The sequence below is a fragment of the Aythya ferina genome, assembly GCF_964211825.1.
Source record: "Aythya ferina genome assembly, chromosome: 1".
Taxonomy (NCBI): domain Eukaryota; kingdom Metazoa; phylum Chordata; class Aves; order Anseriformes; family Anatidae; genus Aythya; species Aythya ferina.
Window position 1 is genome coordinate 162,024,864 of NC_140296.1, and position 20,614 is coordinate 162,045,477.

Here is a 20,614-nt window from a genome sequence, read left to right on the forward strand (position 1 = left end):
GACCCCGCCCCTCGGGCGCTGATTGGCTCTTTCGAACGGAGCAGCCGGCGCGGGGCGGGGCGGGGCGGGGGAGCGGAGCGCGGTGCTGCGGAGGCTGCCGGCGGGTCCCGGTGAGTCCCGGAGGGTCCCCGGGGGGGGGGCGGTGATGGGGGGCGGCCGCCACGCGTGGCCAAGCGCTGCCGGGGGTCGGGGGCAGCTGTGGCCCTGGGTGCCCGGGGCTGCGGTGCTGCGCTTGTGGGAAGCGAACGCTGGGTGCGTGTCAGGGATGCTGCGTGTCGCCTTTGGCGTGGTGTCACGTAAAGGCACGGGGAAAGCGCAGGGAAGTGTTTAGGAGCTACAAGGCACGGCTTGGTCACTTATCACGTGTATCGTTCGTAGCGATAAATGCACGCGTGGGTCTTTGGGAGTGATGCAGGGTTTCCTACTGAAGTCCCAGGGTTTCCCTCCTGACATCAGGCAGCCAGCAGGGTGCTCGCTGGGCATGGAGCGATGCTCCCCTGCGATGCTCCCCTGCGTGTGGCTGCTGTGGAAAAGGGAGGGAGGGAGGGAGGGTGAGCAGTGAGCTTGTTTCCATCGCCCTGCTCAGTCAACCTGACTCGCGGCAAGCGGGTGGTGGGATGGAAGCAGACTGGATGCTCTTGTGGTGGAGGAGCTGGCTGCACATCTGCAGAGGTGGCAGCCGTGGTGATGAAACCCTTGTTCCTGAGCTCAGGTGGGTTTCCTGAGCCCCGTGGGCTCTTCCCCCTTTGCAAGAAGAGAGTGGGTGCACACTGTGTCTGCCCTCGTTGAGGGGTGCGGAAAGGCAGCCCCCAGGGAGCGCTGTCAACGTGCCCTGATGGAAGAAGAGGGCTGCCACCTCCGAGCCATTCGACGTGGGCTGACCTGTCTGGTTCCTTCTTCGTGCCTCTGAGGCCTCCCCAGGGAAGCAGAGCTCCTGCTGACTCAGCCGTGTGGCAAAAGGGCTCTGTAATTGCTGTAGTGACAGAGCAGCGCACTGAGGATGTCTCCTGTTGGGCTAACCTCTCATCTTCTGCGTGTTGGGATATGTGTGCAAAAAAAATCTTGGATATCCTGGGGGTATCTTTCAACAGATCCTGATTTGACAGCTTCTTTCATTTCAGAGTGTTTAAAAATGTGGGTTTCGGCAGGTGCTGTCAAGACAAATCCACGGTTTCTAGCTGCTCTGGGTTAGTCTGTTGTGACTACCTTGGGATGTTGATGGAATAGAAGATGATGCATGATATATCCCAAACAAAGGGTGAAGATGTAAAACTACCTACCCAAGGTTTTTTTTTTAATGAGTCTGTGAATCCCTTCGGGTTCCACGTAAGCTAGATCAATGGCTGCTTCATCTGTGTTTTACATAGCTGCAGAGTTGTGGATTTTTTTTGTTTCCTTGTAATCTGTGCCATCTAATAAAATAGGATTTGGATGTGGCTCATCTTCTGCTAAAGAGCAGCTTGTAATTAGTGTAGCATGTCTTGCTGGTTGGGCCCCATCTGTAAAACCTGATACAAGTGATACTAAGCAGGCTATCTTGGGTAGTATCTAAGAGCATGTGCTTAGCATCCTGAGGTATTGCCGTGAAGTGCTTTAGTATTAGGCTTTGGTGCTGTTGCTTGGGGGCAAAGTGGTGGGCAAGCAGGTCGTGTGGTCATGTGAAGCTGTCCAGGGTGTCCGTTCCTCCTTTCCTGAGAAATTCCTGTACCTATGCCCTGTGTCCGTCAATACATTTTTTTTTTCACCTCTTTTTTCTAATGTTGATCCATAGCTCCACTCCTTTACTTGAGGCTTGGCAGTCAGGCAGCTGAAGGCAGCTCCTGCCTTCCCAATATATAATTTGGGGCTGACCAGCCAGCTCACAGTAAATCAGCGTTGCAGTATCGGCACTACCATCAGGTACTACTAAGCAGTGTTTTTCCTCTCCTCCCATCCCTTGGAGCCTGTTGGCAGCAGAAGGGCCAGAGGAGATGAGGTGTTTTCTGGGAGTGGTGCTGGTGGTCAGGAATTTCTACATTTTCCAAGCTTGGAGCTGTTGGCCCCTGGATGGGAAGAGCCTGCTTCCCCAGTTTAAAGGGGTGCTTCTAGGCACCTTAGAGGTACCAGGTGACCTGGAAATGGGAATGGCATGGCCAGATATGGCCAAATGACACAGTATGTTTTCTTTCTGGGGCCTTCTCTTTCACAGCTGTGACACCTGCACAGTAAATGCTTGTTGAATGAAGGTGAGTTGAAAAAGCTGACGTGCATAGAAACTGATACAGTTTTAGCTGGAGCTGTCTGAATTCGGCATCAAATATGTGCTTTGTCAGTTGCGTACAACTTTTTGATGCAGGGAACCCTACTGGTTTTGGAAGAAATCATATTTGATTATGACTACCTATTCCTGCAATGTTTTCCTTGCCATGACATATTCTGCACCTTTGCATGTTGGCTGCTTGAAGATGGGAGATTTCTGGGTCATCTCATCCCTGTTGGTGCTGAGGCTGTGTTGATCAGCACTCCTTGCAGTCTGAGAACAGGACTGTTTGGGGTTCTGAGAATGGTTAACACTTAAGCTAAATTAAGCTTTCAACTCAAAATCCACTCAGGATAGTCTGTCTCACTGGAGTTTTGTTTTCTTCGTTAAATGCGATTCAGTTGCCCCAATAATAAGCAAAGCCATCTGACTTTCTAAAGAGCCCTGAGGCATACGGGCTTACAAAATAACTTGTTTTAGAAGAACAGGCCCTTGAAGTTCAAGTGCCACAACTTTCCTCAATCTCCATATTTTTTTAAGACTGGATTTTTGTTAAGCATTCTACAAAACTGCAGATGCTGAACATTCTTGTGATAGCTGTTGTGTGAATATTTTGCTTTGTTCGTGTTTTGAGCACTCCCTGTGAATTAGGCTGCCTTTTGTTCTCCTCTTGGCAGTTAGCATGCTAGAGCTCTTGTTAGCCTATGTGGAGCTCCTTATTTTAATGAGACCAACTTCTCTACTGGCTCTTCTGCTGTTGTTTTATTTATTTTTTTAATCAATGGAGGCTCTTACTGCAACTCTCTTGGGACAATAGCTTTCTTATGCTAAAGGAAAATGTATTCCCCTGGACAGAGCTGTGGGAAGCATAACTTGCTCATTAGTAATGCTTGGTATATACCCTGTCCTTCTCTTGTTCATTCATAGAAGGAAAAATAACATCAAGGGGAGGATGTCTTTCTTTTTGTTGTTGTTTTTAGTTCCCTAGAAATAAAAGTAAAGGAGAGGGAAAGATACCACTGAGTATCTTTGAGTCCTGATACAAGGAAGTGCCTGTAGTCCAAAGACAAAGCAGTTGCTCAGTTGCCTATCGTAGAGGTAAGTTGTTTGAAATTTCTGATATGTGTGGTCTGATATACGTGATGCATGAGGCTCAAGGTAGTGCGAGGGGAAAACCAGCAGCACCTCTCTTCTTTCTAGTAAGGAGGAAGGGGGGATTTTTACGAGCATTAGGTCCTCTGTGTTGGGTCTCATGTCTTACCAAGGCTATGTTGTGTAGCAGATGGAGAAGGTGAGAAGTATGCTGTCTGCGTATAACGCTTAAGTATTTGAGGCAGGAGAGCAGAGTGAGTAATTTTTAAAGGAAACTACGTGAGTTACAACTGCTGCAGTCTGTTTTTCAGCCTAAGCTGAATTTTTACTGCAACTGTTAAGTAATGTAGCAAGAAAATTGTTTTTAACTGGCTTAAAGACTTGCTTGGGTGCATTTGTAGGTAATGCTCTCCACAACCACTTTGGAGAATTATGCTGAGGAAATGCCTTCCAGTATGTGCCTATACAGCTAACCTGGTAATGCTGCACATCTCTAAACCTGGAGCCTATACCGAGAGATTTCCAGATCCCCAGTCCAGCTCACAGCTTTTGCTGGGTTTTTCTATTATTGAAAACATTGCTGGAAAATACTGTGTTGGTTGCAGGGGAGAGAGTGTTGACCAGATTGCCTCTACACCTTTCCTTAAGGATTTCTTTGCAAGGGTATTGTCCTGATAACCCTATTGTTGCAATAAGTTGCAACATGCTGTTGAAAACTTAGATTTCCAGGCAGCTACCATAAGTCTAAGTGAAAATCCATACAGAAACTAATAAAAACATTGATTTCTCTCATGTATCTATGCAAGAAGAAATCTTATTCTTCCAAATGTTTTTCTTCTTTTAAGATTCTTCATAATCTTTGAACTAATTAAAGTAAATTCAGGATGTATATGTGTGTCTGAGTGCATGTACAAGATATACTTCTGATAGGTTAGAAGGAGAGAGTAAATGCCAGAACTATTAAGTCAAGAATGGTTTGAGTATTAATATTTCTCTTTGGCAAAGTAAATGCCTTACAGCCCTTTAAAACAATGCAACTCTTTGAGTATTATTTATGCACACGAAGTTCGTTGCTACTTTGTGCTGTAATAATTACTACTTTATTCAAGGGCAGAGAGCTGAAATAGCCTGAACACTGGATCAAAACCTTAACTGCCAAGATACTTCCTTCTTTCCTTCCTCCATTCCTGATTAGACATGCTATTATTTTGCCTGGTGAATTTTTATTGGGATCTGCCAGAAAGCAGGAATGACTGTATTAAAAATTCTCTTCTCTTTCCCCAGGGGGAGAAGCTAATGTAAATGCAGGTGACCATGCAGAATGCCGTTCAGGTAAATGCCTTTTGCAATGTTCATGTTCTGTATAATACTTGTTTACGCAAACTCTTCTACCCTGAAGCAGATGAAGCTAGAAACCCTGGAGTAATCTCCGGACTTTAAACCAAAAAAAAAATAAAAAAAAAAAGTATTCCCTTTTTACAAATGGACTAGTGTGGCAAGATGGTTAACCCAGTGTTGTAATCAAGTACGTGATACTTTCTTTTCCTAAGTACTATTGCCTAAAAAGGTTTTGAAGTTAAAAGATGAGATTATTTAAAAGCTTTCTTGATAATTATGAGGTGTTTTTTAAAACCCTACATTTTAGTTAATTGCTTAAAAATATTTTGGACACACATACTTCCTGAACTAAAGAAAAGTAGCCAAGAATATGGGAAGGACTCTTTCTCTTCGTGAATTCTGTACGTGACATTTCTGTGTGGTCCTTTTCTTGAAATGAGAAGGTATCTGTCAGTCTGAAAATACTCACTCCTTAGGAGAAATGCTAAGGATTTATGTTCAAGTGTGTGTGTTCTTATATAGGAATGTTTCCTCTTTTAACATCAACACTTTTCTGATGCATTCGTATTTAAATCATTACAGTTTGATCAGATAAATCAGTAGTTTGCAGTAAGTTTTATGTTAAACTACAGACAGTATTACTTAATAACTGCTGAAGAGGGAAAAAAAAAAACAGCACAAATGTTATGCATGTTTTTTTTTATTTCATATGCAGTAAAGTATGTCTTTGTAAAGCCAAAGAATATTTGTTTATAGCCTCATAAAGGTAACTGTGAAGCCAAGAGGATGAATGTAGTGGTGCTTTTAATACAGGAGTTACTAATGAGAGCTGCAGCATTCTGGATTACTGTTGTGTTGGTTTGGTGTGTCTGTCTGAAGGGAAATTAAAACTTACTCTTTGAATAATAGGTATTTAGCATAATTCAGAACTGAGATTTCATCATCTGACTGCAAATATTACAACTCATTGTCCTAAGCTTACTGAAATCTCCCACAGGTGTGGTTTGGAGATGACCTTCCCTTAAGTCCCCGAAGTCCTCTGACTCCCAGACATGGCCCAGGCTTGGCAGATGTGTGCCTGTATGACCAGTGGATATCTGTGCGGCATGAAGCAACTTTGGTGCCTATGCAAGAAGATCTGTCAATTTGGCTGTCTGGCTTGCTGGGTGAGGTTAAAAATAAATCACCGTCCAATAAATTTCAAAGCACATTCCAATATTCAGCTGAACACTTGACACTTAATATCCATTATGCTATTAAGGCTTGGTGCATTTGAACCTGAATGGTTAGGAGAATTGCATTAAAATGCATGTTCTGGTTTCAGATTTTATTAGCTTCCAACTATTAAAGGCAAGATGATTAATCCTTCTAATTTATATTTCTGAATCTTGCTAGTCTAATTAAGTGAATATTTGATTTTAGTTTACTTAGATATTTCTACTAATTTTCAGTCTGTTAATTTACTTTTTTTATATGGGGGGATAGCTGTACCATACAGATGGGCAGGAGGAACAAGTCTTTCTTTAAAAATAACATTTCAGAAATTCCTTTGTAAATGCTTTAATTATTTTATTACTTCAGTGGCAATTTCTTTGTGGTCTGGTGTGTAGATGGGAAGAACTATTCAAGTTTGTCAACCTGTGTTAAATGAGCCTAAGCAATAATAGTGCTTAGTGTTGATCACCAGACATCTCTTCCTTTGTGGACCCTAATTTAAGGGAAGTCTTTAACACTCAAACACTGTTTGAGTTGCCTGTAAGCTCGTATGAAAATTCTTTATCTTCTGTGGAGTAACTCCAATGTTGGCCTTCTTTTTTAGGAATAGAAGTCACAGCAGAACAACTGCTAGAAGAACTTGATAATGGAGTACTACTCTGCCAATTGGTTGGTGTTCTTCAAAACAAAATTAAAAAATGTTGTACCTCAAATAACTTAAGGGTGAGTTGTTTTTTTTTAAATTCATATATAAGCTCTTTAATTTAAGAAGTAGTAAAAGGAAAGCAGATGAGATTTCCCAACATGGTGTTCTGTATGCTGTGTATCCAGAGACTAAGAGCAGCATGGCTTTATAGATGGATAAACTAGTTTTATGCAATAAATAACAGTCACTTTTTTTTTTTTTTAATTGAATCCTAAGGTCCTTACTAGGTTTTTAGTTGGATTTCAGGAGAAGTCTTGCCAGAGGAACATCCAGTCTAAGACTGGACTCTGCTTGCTCCTTTGGTAACAGCAGTGTGCGTTGGTAACAAGATGCCCATTGACGTTTGGTGGTATGTTTTATTCCAGAATCTCATGGGTAAATTCTGTATAAGTTAGCCATGAAAGTGGCCAAACTGAGATGTACTTGGAAATGGGCTTGAGTGTTTTTGTTAGGAACCAAGGCTTAGCTGAAATGTCACTCTCAAGCAACTTGCAATCTATGATTCTATATTTATAAAATGAAAAATAGTGCTCTGTCACTTCGGAGTATAATACCATGTACATGCACAGTGCATGTTCAAAGTACTCAGTATAGTTACAACATTGCTTGGATTTGTCAAACAGTAGATCACCAGGTAGTGTTCCTTGATAGATAGCATTTCCACTGGTGAGGGGGAACCATTCTTATCCAAACCGTTTTTTTTTGGTGTGTGTGTTTAGATTTTAGTGTTTTATCTATATGAGGGCATTAGTCCTTATTTTTACAAATGTCAAGTCTTAAACAGTGGATATTTACCAGTAAGCAATATGATGACCAATGCTAGAATTATTATTAATGGGAAGGGAACAAGACAGCAGTCTTAAGATGTCAAATGGTATTTATACAAGAGCCGTATGAGTGCTGCGAATCCTTAGTTGCCTTTTTTTTAAGGAGGGCAAGATGCCTAACTACTATACCAATGTCCAATACAAATAAACTGTCCCTTGCTGATTGAACTGATTTCCTCTGCTTTCTAGACTGGGCTTTAAAATGCTGCAATTGGGCAGCTGAGTGCTGTCAAGTTTTGTGCTTTAAGTCAGGGAGTTTAGTTTGCTTGGGGTTCTCTCTGTGCTCAGTCTACTGGTGTGAACAGAGCCTGGGAGGAGGGAGGGAATCGTCTAGACCTGTGAAAGCACCAGTAAGATTTATACCCTGAGAAATGGGGAAACCAACTGCACAGGCAGTTTTGGAAGAGGTTGCAGAGCTATGGTTTGTTCATTTAGTTACTGTTAGCATAGATAAGCCTTCTACATTAAAGTAGCTTTTTTAACAGAATACATGGTGTCTTTCCTGAAACCCAAATAATTATCAGCCACTGTTTCTGCGCTCTGAATTTAGGGCTTATTTTACTTTGAAAAATATGCTTTGAAATTTATTGGTAATGTTGATGTGTCCAATGTACTTTGTTTTCTTCCCTTGTCAGAATTTTCCAATGAGAAAAGTCCCATGTAAGAAGGATGCTCCATCAGGATCTTTTTTTGCCAGAGATAATACAGCCAACTTTCTTAACTGGTGTAGGGCCATTGGAGTTGATGAAACTTACCTCTTTGAATCTGAAGGTTTAGGTAAACTTACCTTTTTGTAAGACTTGTTTTGATCTGTATGTGGATAGCTATCTGGTCCGGGAGAACTGTTGCATATAGTCTTGTGAAGTCTGTATAATCTTTGTCATGACTGGATTTGTCTGGTGCAAGCTATTAATGATTTTATTTATTTTAAGGCAGTGTTTATGTAAAACCCTTGAAAGATCAGTTCAGTAACTGCTTTAACATGTATGATGCTTTTCCAGCCTTCTAAAAGTGCCGTATGGGAGGAAGAGGGGAGTGAGAGCTGGGCAGCAAACTCTCATGTTTTCCTTCAGTAAAAAGGCCAACTGAGAAAAGAGGAGTTGTGGTGTCCCTTCCCCTCCCCTCTCCCTATGCTTTCCCTGTGCTGGAAGATCACAGGGCCATGGAGTCAACCCACAATAAGATCCTTTATTTGGTATTAGAGCTCGTTCTTATTGCAGAAAGTACTCAGAATAATGCATTCATGACTGCTAAATTTGGTAACTACATCAGGGTGTTGGGCCTGAAGTGACAACAGTCTGTTGGTAATTAACATTTACTTCAGGACCTACTTGACATAACTCTAAGCTGTTTTTATTTTCCTGTCTAACAAGATAGTTATAAAAATAAATATTACCAACTATGTGTATGCCTGCTCCAGCACACAGCCTGTCACTTGTAACAGCTACTAGAAAGATACTTACAGATGGAATAAAATTTTTTGACTGCTAATTAGGAGAATGTGCTTCCATTGTATGGCAAATAATAGTTGGTAGAAGAACATTTCATTATGTCAATGAAAAGGAATTAATATAAACTTTTATTTGGTGAGAAAACTACTTTTTTTTTTTTTTTTTAAAAAAAAGGCAAAATATCTTCTCAACCAACAGCAAAAAATCTGCAAAAAGTCTTGATTTTCAGTAATCAAATGTATGCGTCATAATATTTACTAGACTTTCTTGAAGTCTTTGTATCATTTAATGCTATTTGAGTGGGAGGTGCTGCTTTGACTAACTGCTTTTCTTTTAAGTTCTTGCTAGTTGGACTACCTATGTCTTCTCTGCTGCATCACTCATTTTTAAAGCGGTTGAGAAAACGTCGTTATTTGCATCTGTCTAATTCTCATTTAACTAGGGAGTGTTTCTTTTTTCAGAGCCATGAAATACAGATGAGTAGGAGAACTGGACTATAAGAAAATTTAGTTCTAGCGTTCTGTGTGTTTTTTTTTTTTCTTTCTTTTAATTTCAGCTTGTGTGAATTTCATTGCTTAAACATCTTAGTTCCTTTACTGGATGGGTTACTAAAACCTGTTTAGCCTCCCTGAGATAAGCAGACAGGATTTCCTAATGCTGTGGGTTTTGCTCATAGCCAAGAAGTGTTTTGAAGTCTGATTGTAACTCATGACACAAACTTGCTTTGTGGTATAAATATCGTCTGTGAGCCTTTTTGGCAGTTGAAATGAGCAGACTTGCAGCCTCCTTGATGACACATTCTTTCCATTGATGTTGTCCATCAAACTCTCAAGCCATTCTTTATGAATGAAATAGGGGAAAGGCAACTTGATAGTTCTCCTTTCCTGTCAGATACATGTAGCAGCAACTCCTGAAAAGTAGAGATGGCCATGGAGGAAACAAATCACTCCTGAGATACCAGGGCAAGTAGCTATCATGGGATGCCTCTGCCATCAAGTCCAATATCTTGTTTTCTGCTAAGAGTGTTTTTTGTTTGTTTGTTTGTTTACACCATTTCTTAGAGCGGACAGAACCATTTAGAGAAAAGAAGATGAAATGACCTCCAGTACTTTTTGGATTATTTTTAGGTCAACTTTCAACTTTCCGTTGTAGATTTACCCTTCATAATCAGATCTTTTAATAATTAGACTAACAAATGTAAGCAAGAACATCTGACTTCATTCTCTTTAGGAAACATTTCAGACGTATTTAAAGTGAAGTAATTTTAAATATCAAATTGAACATCCAAAATATATTAATTTCATCTGTAAATAAAGAGCTGGATCATTAAGTTTCTCTTCAGAGTGAATTTTCAATTTCTACTGAATATTGTTACTGCACAGCATGAAAAAAGTCAGACTTATTTATATAAATGGTACACTATATAAAATTCTATATACAGTTTTTCCTATTTCTTATATTTGATATGGTGGGGAAAGAACAATGTCCATTTGTATTGATGGGAGTTGAATGACATTTCTTTGGTTTCTGAGTTATTAGACAGCATTCCTAGTTGGCTAAGAAAGTACGGGGCTGCCTTGTTTTCTAGAGCATTCAAACAACTTCTTATGGACTACTTAGAAAATGTTGACAGCATCTCAGTTTTGAGGCTTAAGTGGAGGCAGAGGAGGAATTAATTACTTGTGTGAGATTTAAAACTATTTTCTTTCTGTCCTTTTTCTCTTTTTCCTGTTTGTACACCTAAAGATGGAAGTTGCAAGAAACCAAAAGTAAATCAGACATTGATTTCCTTCTGCCTTTTCCATTCTGTAGTGTGGTAGTAAAAATAATTGAATCTTTTCATTCCAAAGTTGTCAAGAAAACCCTGAACGGCTGCCATGGTCATCTACGTACCATTTGGCTATCACTCTACCCTTCCATCTTTCTTCAGCTTCATGATTCACACAGATTCATGATTCAATATTCAGTAGCTCATGATTTAGTGGGCCTACACAGTCAAGTGCATGAAACTGTTAGAGCTGTTCTGAAATGCAGGGTGTGCAGAGCAGCTCATACAGCCCTGGAAAAGCAAAGCCTAGTGCAAAACTCTGCTAATAAACATACCTGAGCTTGTGTTGCTGCTTTGCTGTGATCAAGTCTGAGTGTTTGCTCTTAAACCAAAGGCATCCTCACCCCTTACAGAGGGTTTGGCCCTCTTCCTCAGAGCACAGACTCACCAGAATTCCAAATTCTGAAGAAAACCTTTGAGTGGATAAAGTGGGGGCTGATAAAAAAGGGAGAATGAAAGGAGCGTGTAGTATGAGGTCGGGCTCTACAGGGGAGCTGCCACTGGCAGAATGGTATCTTCTAGTGCAACTGAGTGAATCTGCCATGTGGACAGATCCTGAATTTTTAAAGCAATAAGAAAAAAAAAAGATGCGTTGCTGAAATGGTGACAATCACCTGACTATTCTTTCACAGTCTGTGATTTAAACCACTAAGGCTGACTGGCTGTGCATCCACTGGTCAGCTATACCTCTTGCGTTGAGTTCTCCGGTGGTTGTTCACCTATAGAGCGTGTGGCGCGTATCTTTGTATGCACATATATTAACAGACAATATATTTTCTTATTTTTTAGTGTTTTATGCTCTTTATCTATAAGACTGCTATAATGTATATAATGATAGGGAAAGAAAAGTTCTTCAGCTGTCTTGCTTTCCAGTTCATGTCTAAAAGGAACAGCAAAGAAACCCCTACAGCGCGTTTCTCTTAGGAGATAAAGAAGAATGTAATTTCAGGAGTGCCAGGATGAATTTAGACACTTTATGGACAAGAAAATTAGAGTTGAAAAGCATTTTAGTGCTTTATCCATGATACAGTACACCTCAGATTGGCTCAGTGAACTAACATAGCATGACTCTAGGTAGAATTACGACTGAATTGTAATCTTCTAATCTTTATTTTCTGTACCTAATTGCAGAGGCCTTCCCACAGTAAATTCCCTTTTATTTTTAATTCCATTTTAGTTTTGCACAAGGATCCAAGACAAGTGTATCTTTGTTTGTTGGAAATTGGACGCATTGTATCTAGGTATGTGATCCATACATCCTCTTAACTAGAAACTGAAGTATATATTCTGTTAAGCAAAAGCTAAGGCAATTCTTGGTCATTAAGTGCAATGCACTAGATGTTAATTATGTGCAGAAAGTAATGAGTAGTATTTCTAGGACTACTGTGCAATATGAATATTTTTCTTAAATATTTATTTCATTCTTTTCATGGAGAGGTGTTGATCCATTTATTTTATATAGCTTTTTTATGTAGGTTTATTTTATATAGGTTTTTATAGCTGTGTTTAAGTGCTACCATCAGCTGATAGGTATGTGTACATCATGGAAGAATTATGTGAACAGTAAATACTCTCATACTCTCAAGGTCTTTTTTTTTTTTTTTTTTTTTTTTTTAAGCTTTTTGGTAGCTTTATGTAAGCCTTAAATATGAATCAACTCTATTATTCACTAAATTTAGAATGTGTTTTTTTTTTTTTTTTTCTTGCATAGAGCAGGAAGTTTTAAGATAGTTTGTTTAAATTGGTTGTGACCTAAGTTGTGCAGGTTTGGCAGTATTGTTATTGCCTTCCCTGGTAGCTCTAGGACCACCTTTGAGAGGACTTCCACCAGAAACTTGGAGCTGCTTCTTTGGGTTATCAAAACAATTATTCCTCTGAATAGTAGTTCTGAGTAGCTAGACTAAGAGGGAGCAGATTTTTTTCTTGCTTGTCATCACTTTTTAATGTTTTCTTTAGATTATTAATTAAACTTTCTGCTTAATTGTGTTGAGGTATGGAGTTGAACCTCCTGTGCTAGTAAAACTGGAGAAGGAAATTGAGCTAGAAGAAACATTGCTAATGACCTCTGGACCAGAATCACCTGTTAGCACAGCAAAGTCATGTTGTCACCATGGGGAACTACATGAGGCAGTAAGTACTTACTTATTGTGAAAAGGTCTCTTTAAATCAAACTCTTAGCCTAGTACTCGTGTGATCTGGCTCAGTAATCATAGACTTAGTTTTTCATCTAATATACATGAGCCTTAAATAGAAAACTGAATGCAACTCTTTTAAACAATTGTTTTGTTTTGCTTTGTTTTGGAGGTAGTGCCTCGGTGCATGTAACTTACTTTGATTCTCCCTTTCTTTCACTGCTGCTTTGAGTATAGGAATTCTCATTCAGTTGTTGTGCATTAGTATTCTATGACTGTATATGAACTTCATCAAATGTTCGAGTAGGCTTTGAAATGCTTCAACAAACACTTTAAATAAAACTTTTCCCCTTTCCCTGCCTCCTCTAACTCTGGACTTTTTTGGGGACTGCCTTTCTCCTTTTATCAGTCATTTGCTTCTTGGGTGTTACATAGAAGATTAACTTATCAAATTCTTCTAAAAAGTGAGGGAGAATGCTGAAGGGCCTCTGGGCAAGGTGTAGCAATGGATTTGGTTCTGTTGAACACCAGTTTACTCACAGGAGAGATCCAGGCACTTGTATTTCACTTTCTTGAGACCATAACCATGTCTTCAAAAGGGTATGGTTAGAATTTAATGTTACTATGAACAAATCTTTAAAAGGAAAAAAAAAATCCTTTAAAAGGAAAATAGAAATATGTTTAAATTACAGAAATCATGAAAATTGGATTTGGACAACTACAAAATATTTCTCTGCATGTACTCTTTATTTCTTTTAATCTTCTCCATTTTGAAGCTTTATGTGGTTGAGATCCTCTAGTGAGTGAAGAGAATTCTAATGTTTTCTTAGATTTTGGGGTGATAATATTTAATACAACAGGAGGTACAGATTATTTCATCTATTAAACCTGCATTTGTCAAAATACTAACAGATTTCAATTTTAATAACTAGGTTAAACATATAGCAGAAGATCCTCCTTGTAGTTGTTCCCATCGATTTTCAATTGAATACTTATCTGAAGGACGTTATAGACTGGGAGATAAAATACTTTTCATACGAGTAAGTGGTTTCTCAGTACTACAATTTATATTCTAAATGGGTAAAAAATATTTTAAACTTAAATATGCTCTTTTTTTTTTTTGGTATTGTTTTAAAATTACAGAATGATTTAGGTTGGGATTCCACATGATCCAATCCCCTATTCAAACCAGGTCTAGCTAACTAGGTCTTATAACCATTGATTTTGCAGTTACAACTACACTAAACTAAGCAAGTTAATGCTTTTTGGAGTTTCAAAAATTTCAGTAACAACTTGCAGTGTAAATAAGGATAATGCAATAGAATATCCTGAGAAAAGTGCTTGTTTAAAATCCGGAAACTTGGATCTATAATTTGCAGCTAGGTGAGCATTCTCTTCAGGAGAGATTAGAATTTGTGGGGTTAAAAAGGTATGAGGACACTAATAATTTGAAAAAAACTTGTATCCAAAACTCTGTGTACTGATGGAATGGTTGAAATGCATTCTTGTATATATGTTTTCATTGCTTCCTTTCGTTATGTGTCAAGAGAAACTGGTAGAAGAATTAGGAAACAAACTTTATTTACTACATAATTTCTTAAAATCTTTCCCTGTAAGAAAGGAGGTCCTATTTTTGGTTGATTTTAATAAATTATAATGTATGAAGAAGACTTAGAGCTGCATAAAACAAGATTTCTCATGTTCTTCTCCTGTTCCAACATCTCTTCTTCCATTTTCAGATGCTACACGGCAAGCATGTGATGGTACGTGTTGGTGGAGGCTGGGACACTCTTCAAGGTTTTCTGCTTAAATATGATCCCTGCCGAGTGCTTCAATTTGCAACTCTGGAGCAGAAAATCCTGGCGTTTCAGAAAGGTGTCACCAGTGACAGTGTTCCCAGCTCGTCAGCCAGAATTCAGGAACCTCCTGTCATGAACCCAATGTCAGCTGTCAATATGTTTCAAAAGCAACCATCAAAACCCCCTACTCCTGTTCCAGCAGTAAAGGCTGTTCATGGGACAACTATGAAGAAAGCTTTATCTAAACGTCCTCAGTCCCCTGCCCTGGCATCACCAAAAGTGCCAGTGCACCCATCCTCTACTGCCAAGTTGTTGTCAGCCAGGCCCAAACTACATGGGTCTTCAGCAGTGGACTCACCTTTAAAACCATTAATGGGCACCTCAAAGAAACTGGAGTCTCCTGCATGTAACTCACCAGCTCCTGTTTCTTCACAGCCTGCAAGCAAAACCTTTTCATCTGCAGGATCAAGAACAGCTCTCGTTCACTCTGAAATGTTACGCAAACGTATTCGCTCCCCTGATGCTCCAAAGGTGAGATTTGCCCTGGCCCAAGGCTCCCCAGCACCAGGGACACACTCTGTTGTCTCAACCTCTAAAAAACAGTTGTCTCAGTTGCCTTCAACAGTTGAAACGATGGCTTCAAAACAGAAGCGTGTCCCTTCTAAATGCAAACCTGTACCTGTCACTAAAACCAAAATGAATTCTGTTGCTCCAAGGTCAGCCCGGCCACCTATTACAAATCTGCATGCTGTTGCCAAATTCTCACATTCTCAGCAGCTCCTTGCAAAACGTCCTCCTGAAAATACTCCTCAGGCTTCAGGAACTGGGTCTAAGAAACCTCAGAAAGCTCCACAAACAGCTTCTGTCCTGGCAAGGAACCTGAAGACTGCTTCAGTCCTAAAGCACTCAGCTTCCGCACCTTCCCTGGCAGTTAGTAAAGTGTCAAAGTCACCACCTACACTTGTATCTACAAGCAAAAATGTACCAGCAGCTGCCAATAAGAAACCAGCCACAGAGTGTCTACAGACCCAAGATACCAGTAAAACCCCTGAGATTGTATCCACTTCATCCAAACCTCCTGAACGCACTCCCCTATCTGTTGTACGGCTTCCTCAAACTTCAGCCAAAGTGGCAGTGACCAAAAACCCAGCACAGCCTTCCACAAAAAGTCATCCTTCAACCAGAAACTTGCAAGTGAATGGAAGCTTGGTGCCAGCAGCCAAGAAACCTCTCTCTAAAGGAAAATCAGCAACAGCATGTAACAAAGGAGCACCTAGTGTATCAAAAGGTCCTCTTCTGAAGAGCAGACAAGATGATCACTATTTTGTTATGACAGGGAGCAAAAAACCCAGAAAGTAATCTTATTTGTTACCTTCTGGTCAGATCCTAGTATTGTTCAAATGGGCCTCTTGTATCTGCTATGCTGAAGGGAAAAGCGGGTTAAATAACACTACATGTGCCATGTCAAACATTAGGCATAATGTAAATTATGCAGCAAAATGTACAGTAAGAACTGTATTTATTTTGCGGTTTAAAAACTTCTACTTAGGTATATTTAGAGGTGAGCTTGCTTGCACTGTGGAATAGAGAATATCCCTGTTTGCTGCTAGCCTGACCTGCTGTGGGGAAAGGCAGGAGAGGAAGGGAAGCTGGAGCTGCTGCTGCTCACTTTCAAGGGAGTGAAGCCTGTTCAAGAAATCTCTATCTAGGGTACAGCCTGAGCAATTCTGCTTTTTCAGGCACGTTTGTGTCAAGGCCTGTGATAAGCAATAGAGCTGTGCACATGCTATTACATTTCTAATACCTCAAAACTTGTTTTTTTGGGTAATTTGTACTGTTGTAAGTTCAGCAGTATTCCAGAACGCAAATTTGTGTGACCTGCATGTATTAGAGAAATAAATCTCCTAGTTCTGTTCAGTTTGACAGCTGCAGATTTCACTGTTCATTGTGCCCCTATATTCCTTAACGTGGCTTCAGCTTACTTGGATGTGGAGCCTTCTTGGCTTAGGTTAAGTTGGACATGGAAAGTCATGTCCTTAATCATACTCTTTTGTTGTGCCTTAGTGATACTGCTTCTAAAAGCTGGGGGAGACAATTTTGCTTAGTATATGTTCAGATGTGACTACAGGTAAGCTCAGTTTTCCTAGAAAGCTCTTGCTGTGTGGGCAGAAATGTTACACGAGTTGCTAAACGGGTGCTTTCCCCTTGGATGGACCCCAGAGCAACTCTTGTCATGGCGACACTGGGCCATGAGTCCTGACCTGCACAGGCAGAGCCTCGCTGCTCTGCAGGAGTGGCCTTTATCTGTAAAACTGAATTATTAAATACTTCTCAGTGCTAGAGGCCAATTTTGTGGGCAGTCTTAGTCTGCAGTGGCCTTTGTTGTTTTGTTTATGGAGATCTTATTACTGGCTCTCCTGTATTACCTTTTGGGAGATGAAGAGTAGTTTTTCCAAAGAGCTAATGAGGGCCTACATTTGCCTTTTGACATCTGAAAGTGCTAGAAAACTGAGCACTGTTTATACTCAGCTCCTGAAGGCTCTTAGTGGGTTAAACATCTCTGGTGCTCAACCCTTAATCCGTAACAGAAATGAGTTTCATGGTAGATGAATAAAACTACTGTCTCTGGGAGTAGCATTGTTTGAGATATTTCAGGTTTAATGAACCTATGAATGCCAAGGAACCCTCAGGTTCTGTGAGGAGACACTGCTGACTTCCACAAACTTACTTCTCTCCATTCCCAAGATGTTTACTTACGAGGAGGTGCACAGAAATCACAGCTTCTGATGCTTTTTTTTTTTTTTTTTTTTTTTTGGGGGGCAAGAATACAATAAGCAAGCATCATAAACTAATGAGTTTTCATATGTAGTGGCAAAGTTATTGAGCTACCTTTCTGAGCACCTTGTTAGCTTTGTTTATTTATGATTTTATTTATGCATCTCTACTGTACAATACTGCTCACAACCTGCTGGGAGTAAACAGTAAATAACAATATGCAAACTGTAGGAGGAAAAATCAATTTTAATACTGTGTACACAAGTCCCACAATCTTACATACAAAGTTGTATATTTGGGGACAGCCTTATCACATATTTATTTTATAAATGCACTGGCCAAAGTCACTACTGCAAATGTTAAGGTTAGTATTGACCGGAGGGGAGTGTTTTCATGTTTTATAAAATTGACAGTTTCCCACTCTGAAAGCATTTTGCAGTAGATGACTTGCATGTGATTTTGGGCTTCCAAGTAGGGAGCTATGATGCAATATCTCATGCAGATTAATAGTGAAATTCTTGGGGTTTCTTTCTTTACTGAGTCTGGTTGGGGTGGAGTTCACTGTCGTCACAGCAGCCTATATGGTGCTGCATTTTGATTTGTGGCTGAAATGGTGCTGACAGCATGGCAGGCGTTGAACAGTTGTTGAGTCCTGCTTGCACAGGGTCAGGGCTTTTTCTTTTCCCCACTCTGTCCCTCTCAGCAAGTGGGCTGGAAGTGGGTGAATGGCTGGGAGGGGAACATGACTGGGACAGTTAACTTGAACTGACCAAAGGGATGTTCTGTGCTACATAACATCATGCTCAGTAATAAAAACTGTAGGTAGAGGAAGAATGTGGCAGGGGGGATTGTTTGGAGACTGGCTGGGTATTAGTCTGCCTTTGGAAGGTGGTGAGTAATTGCCATTGCATCTCTTTTTTTTTTTTTGTGTGTGTATGTGTGTGTGTTGTTTCTTCCCTCTCCCCTCACCCCCTCCTTCCTTCATTTATTAAACTGTCTTTGTCTCAACCCATGAGTTTTCTTGCTTTTGCTGTCCCAGAGGGGAATTGTCCTAGAGAATATCCCATTCTCTGCTGTCCCAGAGGGGAGTGATTGAATGGTTGTGTGGGTGCTTGGCTACTGGCTGGGGTCAACCCTCAACACTTTTTGAACTGTTTACAGGTTTCTTAGTAGTACTTGAAACACTGAGACTTTTAGATCTCAGCATCTAGACTTTTTTAATAATGACTTCATGAGAAAAATGGATGGCTTCATCTTTGTGATCTGTTAATCTCATGTAATAGACCACATTTTATGGTTCAAAATGAAAAGAGTGAGATGAGACACTGGCACTGCAAAAGGAAAAAATAATCCTTTTACTTCTGAAACCTTAAACAGCTTAATCTAAGGGTGGTTCACCTGTTACATGTGGGTATGCTTGGTTTGGTTTTATATTATTACAAAAATAGTATGAGCATGGTCTAACTTGTGCAAATAATTGCAGTCTCCAACTTTGTAGTTGTTCCTGTTATAACTAAGGATTACACATGGCATGAAGTGAGCTAATAATAAAAATGTAACAAAATACCTCCTACTGGAAATACATACTTTTTGCGATGTTTATATTGCCAAAGGGCAAGTCTAATCTTCAGCTTGTATTACTTTTTTTGTGGGAAAGATAACTTGGAGCAGGAATCTGACTGAATTCTCCACATGTTACCAGTCTGTCTTTGAGTACTTATTTGAAATAAACATATTGCACCTTTTTACATGCACACACTTCTTACTGTCTTTTTTTTTTTTTTTTTTTTTTTTGGGTGGGGGGAGGGGAAAGGCAAGTGAGGGGGAGGGAAAATTGCCTATTTTTCAGAAGGCTTATGTTTTTCCTCTACCACCGCAAACTGTAGTTTAAATATCAGGGTATTATAAAGACATAAATAGCTGCATCTAGTCTATTGCTTTGTTTGGAGTTCAAGATCTATGAACCTTGTTTTAGTAAAACACTCTTTGATTAGAAGGAGCCCCTCCTACTCCTTTTCTACCAAGCAATGTGTCTGAGTAGTTTCAGGTACACCTCTGGGTTTTATTCTTCAGAGCTCTACTTAAAGTAAAAAGCACTTGTGTGCCAGTCTTTTCAGAGTTTACATCTTGTCAACAGGCTTTAGATGCATCTCTGCTTCTGTGGTCATCAAATCAGAACAACTTCTAGGTTAGATTCTAGCTGCTTAACTGAGGTCTCCAGTTTCTATTCCTGTGTGGAGTTCTGAAGCGGGGGAAGCCAAGTGTTGTGTTTTTGTTTGTTTGACAAATGTATATACTCTATAATGTATCCCTAAGATTGTGTTCCAAAGTCATCCTAAAGATTGCAGATGAGTTCATATCAAGCTACAGATCACTGTTTTCTTCCCAAAGTCCTACATATTCACACAGCAAAATTTAGCTCTACTACTAATGGTTTTCTATTTACAGTGGAAAAAACAAACAAACAAACAAAAAAAAACAACAAACAGTTGGACCACCCTGCAGTCATTTTGTTCAGAATGAAGCGACCAAAAGGCAGAGGCCATTCAAAGGATTTTGGACCCTGTAAGAAGTTGCATTGAAATGGCTGAAATGTACCTCACTTAGGGCTGACAATAAAGCCTCAAGAAATAGCAGCAAAGTCACTGAAAATCATAGCTTGCTTAAGTATGCACTTAAGCTCTGAGAGCTTTGTTTGCATGTGGCTGATACAAGGGCCCTGCAGAGCTGGGCTGCTCTGTAACACCTCAAGACTTCTTTCTCCTTTCTATGCCAATATCTGGTTCAGGAGAAACACAAAAACACAAAAACCACAAGCATCAGGTAACTACTAACAGCCAGAAAACTTCTGAACTTGTGTTTGAGCAACCTGGTCTAGAGGGAGGTATCCCTGACTTTTGGCATCAGGATGGAATTACATAATCTTTAATGTTCCTTCCAACTCAAACCATTCTCATTTGTGAAGTACAATTGACTGACTGCAAAGTATATGCCCATGTAGTGGGTTTATGTGGCAAGTTTTTTTTTTTGGGGGGGGGGAGGGATGGAGCCTAGGGTTGGCTTCTGTGAGAAGAATCCAGAAGCTGCCCCGCGTTAGACAAGGGGCCTGCTGCTGGCCAGAGCCAGGCCAATAAGCGATATTGTTTGTGCCTCTGTGAGAGCATATTTAAGACAGGGAAAAAAAACCTTGCAGAACAGCAGCTGTGAGAGAG

General features: G+C 40.1%; 1 protein-coding gene across 6 annotated transcripts; it reads left to right on the forward strand.

The window, feature by feature from the left end:
* Positions 1-74: 74 nt before the first annotated feature.
* GAS2L3 (growth arrest specific 2 like 3) lies at positions 75-19,156 on the forward strand. 6 transcript variants are annotated; one of them, XM_084506052.1, is made up of 9 exons: positions 75-110; positions 4,616-4,663; positions 5,667-5,835; positions 6,489-6,607; positions 8,053-8,194; positions 11,874-11,937; positions 12,688-12,826; positions 13,761-13,868; positions 14,568-19,156. In XM_084506052.1, exons 2-9 carry the CDS (start codon positions 4,634-4,636, stop codon positions 15,984-15,986), a joined length of 2,190 nt encoding a protein of 729 aa, XP_084362178.1. In that variant the 5' UTR covers positions 75-110; positions 4,616-4,633; the 3' UTR covers positions 15,987-19,156. The 6 variants fall into 6 exon arrangements, with proteins under 6 accessions (XP_084362178.1, XP_084362180.1, XP_084362181.1 ...); XM_084506054.1 differs by lacking the exon at positions 75-110 and adding an exon at positions 234-252; XM_084506055.1 differs by lacking the exon at positions 75-110 and adding an exon at positions 1,212-2,225.
* Positions 19,157-20,614: the final 1,458 nt, after the last annotated feature.